This window comes from Crocodylus porosus, unplaced genomic scaffold (assembly GCF_001723895.1).
Source record: "Crocodylus porosus isolate Cpor-Errol unplaced genomic scaffold, CroPor_comp1, whole genome shotgun sequence".
NCBI classification, from domain to species: Eukaryota; Metazoa; Chordata; order Crocodylia; family Crocodylidae; genus Crocodylus; species Crocodylus porosus.
This window is the reverse complement of record NW_017728907.1, coordinates 32,338,444-32,352,067: the sequence shown is the minus strand read 5'-3', so window position 1 is coordinate 32,352,067 and position 13,624 is coordinate 32,338,444. Positions and strand designations below refer to the sequence as shown.

At 40.2% G+C, this 13,624-nt stretch overlaps 1 protein-coding gene across 1 annotated transcript; it reads left to right on the top strand.

Moving 5' to 3' along the window:
- Window positions 1–12: 12 nt before the first annotated feature.
- RWDD3 (RWD domain containing 3) lies at window positions 13–8,214 on the top strand. The gene is made up of 4 exons (XM_019531056.1): window positions 13–131; window positions 6,298–6,785; window positions 7,454–7,569; window positions 7,668–8,214. The coding sequence occupies exons 1-4, from the start codon at window positions 47–49 to the stop codon at window positions 7,780–7,782; spliced, it is 804 nt and encodes a 267-aa protein (XP_019386601.1). The 5' UTR covers window positions 13–46; the 3' UTR covers window positions 7,783–8,214.
- The last annotated feature ends 5,410 nt before the right edge of the window (window positions 8,215–13,624 follow it).

Here is a 13,624-nt window from a genome sequence, read left to right as displayed (position 1 = left end):
GCTGCGGGCAGGGGGCGCGGCGGAAGGGGCGGGGCCACGCGGCAGCATGGCGGCGCTGGCGCTGGAGGAGCTCTCGGCGCTCGCCGCCATTTACTGCGAGCCGGACGAGTGCGAGGTGCTGGCGGTGTCAGGTGACCCCCCTTCCTCCCCGAGCCTGCCCCGGGGAGGGGACCCCCTGGAGTCCTGGCTCGCAGAGCGCTCTGCCCGCTAGGCGGCGCTGCGCTGCGCCGGGCGTTGCCCCTCACGAGCCGTGGGGAGAAGGAGCCGTTTGCCTTGAGCTCTGCCCTGCTCCTGTGCCTCAGGCAGTCGCTGGATGTGGGCTGCCAGCCTGCCCGGCCGACCGCATGCCCCAAAGGATCCTGGGGTTTAAAAATCCCCAGAAAAGCAGCAAGCTTTCCCCAAAGGCTCCCAAGTATGGCCCTTGCGCCCATTGGCGATGCGTAGGGGGCGCGCACAGGTGCACGTGCACCCCTGTGTGTGGCGGCACACCCCCGAGACGGGGCGCTGCTGATACTGCCAGTGGCGTCTGTGGGCGGTTGGGCAGCACTGACCCATTCCCCCCACCGCCACCAGCTCCACGGCTGCCTACAGGAGCTCCCTGCTTGCCTCTACCACGGTCCCGCTGCCACCAGCGCCAGCCCAGCCGCCAGGGGCACGCAGCATTCATGCGCACACCCCTCATCTGTCACCAGGCAGCTACCAGCCGGCCCAGCTCCATGTCAGCTGCTGAACTGTGCGTGCCTCTGACACTCGTGCTTCCACTCTGCTGCCCAGGCTTTTGGTTGCAGCTGTGTTGGTCTAATAAGGACCCAAATGCTTGCCTAAAACTTTTTTTTCCAGCTACTCGGTGGTGTAATAAAAGATATCTCTGACAGAACGTTGCCTGCACTCCGCTGCCAAGTGCCTGTTGGGTTTTCAGGCCTGTAACATAATGCAGCGTTGACTGTCTGGATTTGCTTCTTGTAGCAAGTAGTGGTAGTTCAGGCTGTCATTCTTCCCCACCGCAAAAGATGCCCGGCAAGTGACCCATTTAATCTTTTGTGGTTCAGTCTTTTGAATGTTAGTTTTCTACAATGTATCTTTATGATTCAGATCTTTGCTACAGAAGTCACCATGAGTCTTACTCTCCCCAGGATCCTTGGGTTCTTCTTGTTAGTACTGGGTGGCCTGGATCATAACAATGAATCACATCAGCCTTTAGAAAAGCATAGCTACATGAGCAGAGCTAAGATCCTTTAATGCAAGGGTAGGCAACCCCTGGCATGGGTGCCAGAGCATGGCGCGGGAAGGCATTTTGTTTGGCATGGGTGCCTACCAGCACCCCCGGCCCTTTCCCTGCCATCTGAGGCATGGGTGCCTCAGGGCAGCTGGCAGGGAAGGGGCTGGGGGTGCTGTGCCAACAACAAGGACTGAGCCTCTTGTGGCTTCACCATATGCCCAGGCACACCAACATTGTACAAGTTGAGGTTGTGGGTGTTTCTAGCCCTCTGCCCAAAAACATTGCCAACCCCTGCTTCAGTATTTAGTTGATGTAGCTGTTGCTGTGCATCTGGGGCCTAAATGGCAGTCACTCCTGTCTTGTGCCTGAAGAAGGTTCCAATTTATGGAGCAGAGATGGCTTTGTGCCATGGTTGTTTCTTGTCTTCTGGGGCTGTGCAGGGCCTGCTTTGTATAATTTTGACAGCATTCCAGACACTGCTTTCCAGGTTTAATAGATGCTGAGAATAATACAGCAATCAGACCCTGAACAGTGGAGGCTAGGACTAGGGTATTTATAGGGTCCTTATACCAAGTCTTCTGTAGCAGCCTATTCTTCAGGGTCTGCTTTTGCCCATTTGAGGATCTCTTTATGCTGCCACAGTAATTTAAAGACCATGTGATCTGATACCCCAAGTCTAGGATTACACACTGGCTCTGGGGCCATATTTAGGCTCCTGGGTTGTGTGTTGAGACTGCCTCTGCCCGCTGGCTCTGGGGCCATGTGCCAGGTCCACCCCTGGTTCCAGTCACGTGCTGTGTCCAGCTGTGGACCAACCTCACATGCCATCTGGCCAGGGGGCTCCCCATGGGTTAGGAACTTTGGCGGTGTGGGGCGGGTGGCATTGTTAATAGGTGTGGCTCGAAGAGCTGTGGCAGTTAACACTGCTACAGCTCTTCAATCACCAAATTTCTAGATCTGTGGGGATTTGTTTTTCTTGCATATTACTTGCCACCAATTTTAACCAGCTGGGTTGAGGGGTAGGGTGCAGATTATACGCAAAAAAATATGGTATCTAAATTACCTTGATATTGTATGTCTTTTAGGGCAAAGCAACTTTTAGGATTTGTTAGTCTTTTATTTCTGTGGTTGTCTTCTGTCTTTGCTGGAATCCGGAAAACCTGGGTGAGAACACTGGTTGCTGATTTATTTTGTATGGGAATTTCCTCTGCATTTCAAAGAAGTGTAAAATCCCTGAGTTTGCATAAACTGAAGTATTTTAGTATCTATTTGCTTGTGCTTTTAACTTCCTTAAACAGTGTAACTTGTCATTATAAACAGTGCACAGAAAGATTTTCCATTAAGGCTGTTCCGTTAAATGAAAAAATCCCTGAAAACTTTAGGGTAATTTTTGTGTAGAGCCACAGGATCAGGAAAGAGGAAAGCTTTTGCACAAGTCTTAGTATACAATAAGCTTTAGTGTCCCAAGGTTTAACAATACAACACTTAAGATGCAAATGATGTTTTTTTTTAATTGAAAATGATGTGTCGATGAATTTAAATAAGCTAATTACAGTATGTATGTCTTACTTTGCATGCCTATCTGGAAAGATTAGTATTATAGATTGAATTCCATAATTTTTTTGTTACTCCACTCACTCCTTTCCAGTTTACTCAGAAATCTTCTAATAACAATATACTTATTTATTCAAAGCTTAGATTTTTGTAGGTACCTCTTTCAGTATTTGGAAAGTGACTGTATGTATGGCATAGAATGCCTTTAGGTGCAAGTTGAGAGGGCTAGTCTATTTGTCATGGAAAGAAAAAGGAAAAATCTGAAGTATGATTTCAGATACCATCTTTTTTCTGTGAAATCAACCCAGGATCTGTAGTGTGTGAGAATATGGGAATTGTTTCTGTAGCGTCCTGCTGAGAAGTCAGGGTTGTTCATTATCTTTTTTCTGTAGTATGCAGCCCCTACCTGTAAAACGGCCATCATTGTATTTTGACAAACTGTAAATATATTTTGGATTATATATTTTAAATTTTCTATGCATAAAGAGTTTTGTATCAGCTCTCTGATGTAAGTGAGCATGGGGCTAGTTTTGAATGCCCTTTTTCATGACATCTCAGGATGACGCACCTTGAGATTTGCTACTACACTGCTTCTTTCAGATTAGTTCACCATCATGGCAATGTGCTTCACTCAGTGAAAGGTGTGAGCTTGTTGCAGGCTTATGCATATGATCAGTGCAGCATGACATTCTTGCTAGAGGGGTATGGCTGGCTTGTCTGTTTATCCATCAGTTACTTCTGAGTCAGTGGCATCTGTGATGACAAATTAGTGACAGCACACTAGTAGGATTACCAGAAAGGTAATATTTTTTTTCTATTGCTGTAATTAAGCTGGTAATAAATTATTCTTCAATTGACTTTTTAGTCTATGAATTTTAAAATTCACTTACAATTTTGTTTAAAGTAAAGTGGTGCATGGGAGGAATATAAAACACTTAGTACTATTAGGGCAAATATGCCATCACTTCTCCTGTGAGTCTACCTGCTGTGGTTGTGTTTGTGCAAGTAGAGGTTAAAAGGAGGAAGTTGTGCAAACAAAGCTAAAAGTATATGCAGCGAGTTGCAGCATGCAGGAAGGAGGGGCACAAGGGAGCTAGCGGTGAGGCTGGAAGATTTACTGCTTGGTGTGGATCCTTCTGTTGCCTTTCCAAAGTGAAGATCATAGAGGGGTTTGATAGCAGATTTGTGGCCTTGACTGAGGATTTTACCTTCCTCTTGCCTCTGCCCACTTCCATGTCTATGTACTTAGTTAACAACGAAGACCAAAGCTTTATTGCATCTCTGATATTTGGAATATTTTATTTGGAAGGCAGTGTGGGAAGGACTTGTGTGGCTCAAAGGATTCGAAATGAGGTGTAGGGCCCTTGTTTACCAGTTTGAATCTGGCAAATGATGCTGATGAGCAATGGGATGATGGTTTGTCTGCTGTCTTAGTGTGTGAGAGACCCCCACAAAGGCCTTGCTTTAGTTTCTAGTAAACAAGTGTCCCTGTGATAGAAAATAATCTTCCTGATTGCTTAGATGGAAGTTACACATGATACTTGGATTGTAATCTCTTCAGGCAGGGCCTGTTTTATCGATGGCTACGTGCATGAACAGAGTTTGGCAGAGTGGGGCTGGAGTTTCTAGGTGCTTCGGCAAAACACACAATATTATAATAATAATACTAAGAAGAAGAAGCAGTTTCAGCAAATAAACCAAAGTTGTATGGGGGTGAAAACTGAATTTCTGTCTTATTCTGATAAGTGATCTCCCTATTTCAGACTTGAGACTCCTTGCCAGTTTTGAGAGGCAACAACTAAATAGCTCCTGGCTGTGGATGAACCCGGGTATTGTCCATGCTAGGAATGGATACTCCAGAGGCTTAAACTCATGAAAGGTGCCAATTTATGTGAACACAAACCTTGATTTTACAAAAATCTTAGTGTATTCAGAGGAGTCAAAGGAAGCAAGAGGCCAGGTCCTGTTGAAAGTGAATGGCACTTTGAATATCTGGGTCCAAGTACAGAAGAATCAAATTAACTCTGGGCATCAGCAGATGAAACTCGATTTAATTCAATAGATTTGCATTTGCAAGTGCTGGTGGTGCGTTTCAGGGTGCCAGTGACTGTACATGTAGACTTTTCTGATTTTAATCTTAGTGTTCAATCATGCAATCTGAAGGGTTTATTTTATTTCATGACTACTGTGATCCAGAGGTTTCTTTCTCCAAGCCAGGAGGGAAGTTTTGCAATACACCTCTTGCTCAGTTCTTAAAAGAACTCTCACGTTCTTTCACTTACGAAGCTCGGGTCAAGTATTATAGAGGACACTGGGTTGGTTATCACTTTCAGCAATAAAAATAAGGCATAATTCAACTATCTGTCTTGTAAAAGGAAAGTAAAACATGGATGGGGAAGAAGGCGACAAATCACTTCACAAGAGCTGTTGCTCTGCCTTTCAAATTTGTCTTTGCTCTTATCGAATGAACCAGTCTGACATTTTAGCAACTTTTTTTAAAGAATTGCGGCAAAATGTTTGGAACATATCAAAGAAGTTAGTCAGAGTAGATCTGAAGAAGAGCTCCTTTAATCTTAACACTTTTTCCTCTTACTGCAGCGTAGCAATAGTGTCTGCCTATTTCTGCTGAAGGCTATGGTTTTGCATAAGTTTAACCATTTGAATTTGAGCTGCAGAACATTTATTACTTCTAATAATCCACAAGCCAATATATATGTGTGAATCCAAGCAGAAGGCAGGGCAGGGAGTCATCTTAAAGACTAATTCATTTAGAAAAGGATAAGCCTTTGTAGACCACAGCCTACTTGGTCAGGTGCTATCGTAGTATTCCTCAGACCTATCTGAAGTGGGCTGTAGCCTGTGAAAGTTTATCCCTTTCTGAACAAGTTAGTCTTTAAAGTGCCACCCTGACCTGCCATCTGCTGAACTTCAGAATAACACGGCTGATTTATCTCTACACATGAATTCAAGGAAGAGTTTGAAAACACACTGTATGTAAATTAAGTAGATCAGTTTTGGAAATTTCTAGAAGCCTGAAACCCCACAATGATATTTGCGAATTGCCTTTCAGTGTAAAAGTCCACTTCAAGGGTTAGATCTTCAAAAATACTCGCAGCTGCCTACCTTGGAATGAGGCTGATGGTAAAACTGCCGTAGGTTTCAGGAAGAGCAGAGTTGGTACCCTGAGTGCTGAGTGCTTTTGAAAAATCTTTATTTCCGTTGTCCTCACTGTTGCTACTCAGGTACAGTTTTTTTCACTGGAGGGGAGGCAGAGCAAGCATCCTTTGTTACCAACTTGCCCGAGTGTGAATAACATTTTAAAAACATGTTATTTACTTCCTTCTAGGATGTAATGTAAGTGTTGTGTTTTAGGATCCGTGGTAGATAAGGGCTGATAGAAATTATCAGTTGCAAGAGAATTCAGAAATCCTCTGTTCTTGCAATTGATGTTTTTGTGAAAGACCATACTAATGTAGTATTTAAGTCTGGAATGCAACTGATTATTATTTTTTTATTCCTTCCAGAGACGCATGGAATCACATTTAGAATTCAAACCAGGGTGAAAAGACTTCCAGATACAGACATACTGTTAAAGCTGTTGTTTCATTTACCAGTCAGTTACCCATCAACTCCACCAAATATCTCCGTTGACTCAGAACAGCTTACCAGGGCCCAATGTATGGATGTGAAAGAAAAATTGCTTGAACAAGCAAAGAGGCATCTTTTGGAGCCCATGGTACATGAGCTGGTTCTCTGGATACAACAGAATTTTAATCATGTCATAGGGCAATCGGAAACTTCAGTTTGCAATGAAAAAAGTATTTTGTCAACAGGTACAAGTACAGAGGATGGTATTTGGACTGTCCTTTTGCATTTAGACCACATGAGAGCTAAGGCAAAATATGTCAAAACCGTGGAAAAATGGACTTCAGATCTAAGACTGACTGGAAGACTGATGTTTATGGGCAGAGTGATACTGATTCTTCTGCAAGGAGACAGAAACAGCATTAAGGTGCAGAAATGTTGACTATTCCTTTTGATTTATTGTTGAGAACTGTGGGTCTGAATACCTTGTGCATGTGTTTTTCTAACATTAACAGTTTTGGAAGCAGATTGATCATCAGGGATATATGTATGACCTGCAATCTCCCTATCGTAGTAAACTTCAGTTTTCTTTCAGAGAAATTTAGCTCATGTTTCTTCATTGTGTTTCACTCTACAAGCTGCTCTAATCAAAGCACCCTTACCCCTCCCACCTCTGGAGCACATGTAAAAACACTGTAAGTGTCCAGGTACACCTTTGAATGTCCTTTCCTGTTTGTGACTGAGTCCCTGCTTGCCACTTAGACCACCATGAGCTCACCCTGAATACTCTTGGAGTTTGATCTTCTCTTTTCTACATGTACAAAACTCCCAGGGTTTATTGCTTGCAGTGGCATGTTTGGGCCTTTTTAAAGTGGCTTTCCAGCAGGGCACTTAAGACTATACTCTACTTTAAGCCTAGTAAATAGTTCCATTGATTTTGATCAGACACTAAATATTTTGGATGAACACTTTTCAAGTTGTTTGCTGTGTTCTGAAATAGATTCTGTGGATCGGTTTAGATTTGGCATAGATCCTTAAATAAACCTCAAAGACATTAGATGACATTTAATATTCTGTTCTATTTTTGTTATTTAGGAATACTTGATTCTTCAGAAAACCTCTAAGGTAGATGTGGATTCAAGCGGAAAGAAATGCAAAGAGAAAATGGTTAGTGTACTCTGTGAAACAAAAGTACAGACACAGCACAAAAGGTATAATTTAGTACTGTTATGGATAGAAAAGCAACTGAATCGATAATTATATTCTGACAAATCTAGGCACATTCATGAGTTTCTCTTGTACAATGTAGGTATCAGGCATTTGAAGTCAAAGAATATTCAACATCGGATGAACTGCAAAAGGAATTTGAAGCTGCGGGACTCAAGGAGCTTTTCTCTGAGTTTGTGACTGGTCTGTTAAAATAAGTGTGAAAGAAAACACTTTAACTTTTGACTAAAACAGCAGTTGAGTATATCAAGTGGATGTTGGGAGAAGATAAAATGAAGTTTCTGTTGGTGAACAACTCTAAAGCTGCTCTGCAAACCTGTGAGAAAAAAACATCTTGAAAGAAACAAAAGACAATTCACATGTTATGGAAAAGAGTTTTTGACTTTATGCACTGACAAATTTTGCCAGGAAATGTTGAGCTTAAACATCAATACTTATATGTCAACATGAAGGATGATGGCAAAAATCTCCATTCTTCTTTTCTGGGACTCAGAACTATTCTATCATCAGTTAAACTCTGTTTTAATAATATCTGCTGGCTTTTTTCTGCTTTTGATTGGATCCTCATGAGGTTGGTTATTCAACTTGGCCAGGTAAAAAAAATCCATTAGTTTGCTTTTAAATGGATTAAAAAAAATAACATGAATATACATATATAATAAATAAATCTGGTCTGTAAACACAAGGTAGAAATGTGTTTGTTTTTAACTGTTCCAAATACTGCCTACGTGTTGGCCCTCAAATCGTTTCTACACCTCTCTTCCTTTGTCTTTCTCCATTAAACATTTTATAAATTATTTAAATAGCAAACTTTAAGGTTCCATTTATAAAAATACCAGGATGGAAAAAATTGGGTGGAAGCTGGTTTGTAACTTCTTGTTGTTATGCTCTATTCTGGCGATAATAGGAGCTCAGTGTCAGGCAGGTGGCCTCTGCTGGCAATGAGCCTAGAAATCATTAAACTTTTTGTAAAATTCTGTTTTCAAATAGTTGTGTAGCTTTATAAGATTTGAAGTTCAGGGTCCATTAGTTTGCTAATCTGTTTAAACTTATGTGTAGATAGGGTCTGATCCTGAAAATGTAAGTACTGGCGCAGGCTCTGAAATTTATGTGGACATAAGGGTTCATACATGCTTATTTATTAGCAGAAGATGAATCCTGGCTTAGCTAAAATATTTGGAGATATGACTCTGGATGGTCACTGCAACAAGAAATCAGCACACATTATTTCATGTCTTTTCAAAATTCATACCTGTTTGGACATCTTTTAATGATAGCTATAACTTTCAAAAGTTCAAGTCTGAATTTGGAACTAAAGAAGAAATTAATGTAGAGACCAAAACAAAATAATTACTTATTTCTTGGATAGCAAATATTGATTTTGATGGAACCTACTGAATGTTGGGCTATGTTCTTTTGTTACATGTGCTAGCTTTTATTGTTATGGTGGACGGAGGAAGTGGAAGTCAGAAGAATTTACTTAAGTAGCATGACTTCTCAGCAATTAATGAGCCAGAATTTTAACCACTTTTGTCTTATAAGTTAGTCTAGAAATTCAGGTTTACTTTCTAAATTAGACAAGAGCTAAACATTTTTTTAATAAACATATTGTTAAAAAATGGGAAACATTCTGGTCCTGATTCTTATTTAAAATGAGGCCTCTCTAGAACATGGGCAATATGAAGTCCCCTTTATATTGGCAAAGTAGCATGAAGGGACTGCTGTGTAAATAAAAATGAGGTCCTTTATCCTTTTAGAACATCACTGGATGGTAATTCCCTTTTCCAGTTTCCCCAACTTCAGCATTTTTTTCACCGCATGTAATGGCTTGGGCCAACGTTTCATAGTTTCTAGGGTCAGAAGGGACCTGAGTAGATCATCTAGTCCGACCCCCTGCCATGGCAGGAAAGCATAATAATTTTTTTTTTCACAAGCCTATGTTTTACTTGTTTCTGTTTGATTCTTAACAATGACTTTTACAAACTCACGTGTAGTTTCAAATTGCTTTGTAATATTGATGCTTAGTTCTCACTTTCAGTGTGCTTACCATCATTCTCTGTTTTACCTCTAATGTAGATAGGTAGAATTATTCAGCAGTATAGGTTTGGAAGGCCGGGATCTATCCAGTGCAGAATAATGAGAATTTGTTTTGTTTTAAGTCTGACACACATTTAAACAAGCATTCTATAAAGCCTCCTCATCAGCTGCTAAGTTTTCTCTTGCTTGATTTACAGATTCTGTTGAACCATCTTAAATTCTTATAATCTCTGTTCTGTAGGTGGGGGGGAAAGTGAGGTTTAAAGTGAATTTCCAAAGCCCTAGAAATTAGGGTGAACACAAAATATCCAGACTCCCAGTTCCATGCTCAGTGTTAGAGCACACCTCTGTTTAGAAATACTCCAACACAAGAACAGTTCTTAACTTTCATATATTTTTATATCAGATTAATAACAGGAAGTGGCTAGACTGTTCTGGAGTTCCTTGAGCTTTAATGAGTTTGATTTTCATCTCGTGGTCCATGTTGGAACAAATGGTAGATGTTGTTCTAATCCATACAGGCTTATTTAACAAGGCCATAGTTGAAACTCCTTTTAACAAGCCTTTATATGTAACACTTCCAATATTTTATGTTCAACAAAGTCTGGCTTAAACATGTTTTTCAAATAGTTTTTCCCCTTTTTTTGGAAATTATTTCCTAACAGAAAAAAAAGTCAGCTTTATCATGTGGTTAATGTATGCACACAATATGTTTCTGAATTGCTACCTGTGTGATATGGAATGGTACAATAAAACACAAATGGCCAAAAGTATTAAAATTGGGTATATTTTACGCTACAGTTTTCAGCATACAGAAGCTGGTCTGAGTTTAAAAGCATGTATTATATAAATAATAAATTGGTGGAAGACCTGGAATAGATATGATAATGAGAAAGTTTAAGTGAGCTTCTGTATGCTGGTGCTCTGTCCATGTTCATTAAAAGTTACTGTCTGTACAATGTGAGAAAAGTCAAGTGTTAGTCATTTTAATCGTCTTCAATACAGAGAGAAGCATTAGCAATAGCAGTTACCTGTCTGCAAATCCATATGCTGTAAAATGCACTTTACAAAAATCTTAGCTCCATAGGTTGGTCTGAAAACATGGTATGACAAAGTGAATAATCAGATGCTTCCAATATTATATCACACACAATTTGGAACAAAATAGTAAGATTAGCTCAGAGCAAGATCTAACTCCTATTAAAATCAATCCAATATTCTTTCTGGGAAATCAGTCAGCTCCTTTGACTAGCAGTGGACTACCATAAACTTGCATAGGATCAGAAAAGTAGCTGAAGTTCCTCAGTATGCAGGGTACGGCAATCATTCTTGCAAGGCTGGGTAGAGATTTCCCAGTATCTGATTGTCTTACTGTTGAGAGTTAATATAAATAGCTGCATAAAGAAAGCCATTTGCAGTGCCATTGATGACAAGCTGTATTATTTCTCCAAAAACCAGGAGCTCTGATGTATAGTCTGCTTGTATTTGCCATTTACTGACACTTTACCTTTAAATATAATTATTTGTACATAGAAAGATGGAAAGAACACTCCAGTAATGAAGCCAGTAAAAAAAAAGAAGCTCAAGACAAATGGAACACAGGCAAGCTGGAATTCCTTTCTGGTACCTGCTTTATCCTTTTGCCAAAAATGGTTGATTAAATGTTTCAAGAAGCTTGATTATCTGTCAGTTCCAGGAGTCGTAAAATGCATTTTATTCAAGGGCCTTCCATCATCTGTTTAATTTGTTACTCACTATACTTAAATTTGGCCAAATCAACAAATCCATTCAGTATAAGAAATGACTACAGTTGTTTCTGCTTACTTTGACAGGCTTTCAAAGAATTACAAATCTGATCAGTATGGCTTTGTTCAGACAGCTAAGAACATAAAAGTAGATGTCAGCATGATTCTATCAAAGCAAATGCGTTTGCCTACCTATCAATCAGTCACTTAGTAAGAGGACATCTTGTATTCAGACAAGTAAACAGTATTTGCAAAGGTTGTTCTTTTATGAGAAAGCTGGCACTATCTATTATTAACTCATGACTTGTTTGTACATAGGGTATGTTGGTTTATGAAGAGATGGGCAATCCTTTGGACCTAAGGGCCAAAAAGATTGAGTAGCAAATTCTAACATGTCACTTACCATTCATCTTCAAAGAAAAATAGGGAGAAACAGGAATGGAAAGAAGAAGAGAATTCAGCAAGAATTGGGAGGCACAAAAGGAACACCAGGAAATACTAAAACACATTTCTTATCTGCATGAAGAAAAAATCAAACTATAAAAATTGCATGTCTGTGCTATAGGATTTTATCTGTCTCGTTTCCTGTTCCTTAATTCTCTCCCCAATTTGTTCCTCATTTTTCCTCCTTAAGGTTAGTTCCTGCTTCTAATAGTTTTAGGCCTTATTCCTTTTCATCTGTATGTGTTTGCTGTCTTTTTTTGTGTGTATTTGCTATGGTTAGCATAAAACCTGAGGGGAGTGCAAGAAGTAGGAAGCTATTTTTTTACCCATTGATCTACAAGCCAACTTGGATCAGGTTCAAAACAGTTTTGTAGTTGGGTCAGTTCTAATTATGGTAGGAACACATTTATGTAATTTATTTGCATTAATCTAATTATGATATTGCATCATTGGTACCTTGTACATGTAACACAGTTCTCAGATTAGTCTCAGTGTCTTCTGCTATAGGATGAAGCCATTGTGATACTGTATGATTATGTTAGTGAGCATCAAACCACACATTATTCTCATGCAATTTGACCAACTGTACAATGTCAAAACTCCTGAAAATTGTGGGAGTGCAAAATAAGGTACTGAATAAAACATTGCATATAAAAGAAGCCAGGTTAACAGATTGAATTTAACAGTCAGCCTTATACAATACCTATAAAACCAAAGCTGTTAGAAGAGAGTTTAGCTATTTAATATGTCTAGTTAAATGAGGTAACTGAGACTCGGTTGGTTTCTTTCCCCCCTCCTTTTTGAACTGCCTCCACCATATGGCGTTACGAAACTTAAATCCAGTGAAGAAAGGTAGATTAGAAAGAAAAATGAATTAACTTAGATGGCCAGGATTGGCTGACCTCAGGACCAGGAATATAAGGAAAGACCTAACTTTGCAAGTAGCTTTTGGTTTCTTGATGTGGACAATGCAAATCAATCATGAATCCTTGCAATCAATTCTTGTCACCCTTTATCTCCAAGTTCTGTAGGTAAGTGGTTCTAAGCATGCTGGGTGCGTCTATATGTGCATTTTAATGTGTAGTAGACTTTTGCTGCACATGATAATGTCATACACAAACTATGCCGTGATGCTAATGTGCAGTAAAATAGTCTACTGTGCGTTAAGCATCACTAAAAAAGTGTGCACTATCATGAATTAGTGCAGCCTAACGTGCATTCATTTAGTACCTCACACTGGAGGTACTAAAGTTAATGCACATTAGAAAAGGCGAATTAATATACATGTAGATATGCCCACAGTGTGGCAGGAACAAGCTATTCAACTGTTCCTGATCCTGCTGTAATTTACAATGGCATTCAAAACCAATGTAAATTGCACCGGTTTATGTGCTTGTCCATGCCCTTTGTAATAGCTTTCCTGATGCAGACTGATTTCATAAAGGCTCATTTAGCCTCTAAAATTGTCAGTTGCCTCCAAACATCCACCAGTCTAAGAAATGAATGGCCAGTGAGCTTTGTGTTGTATGGCATTATAGAAAGCAATTTCTAGATTTACTGAACTAGGGTTTTTCTAGGGAGAAAGGTTAACTACACAGCTGGAGCCTTGAGCTGCCCACCTCCATTTTGGTGCCCCAGGACACAAACCGTATCAGGTAAAAGTCTGCTGCCCAGGATGCAAATTCCACTAGCTATGCCCCTGTAAGGGCAGGTGAACTTGGGAAGTTCTATGTTATGGTTGGGTATCCATGCATGACTAAGCTGAGAGCACTTCGCTAGCTATTTCAGACAGGTTTGCAAGCAATGCAAGATA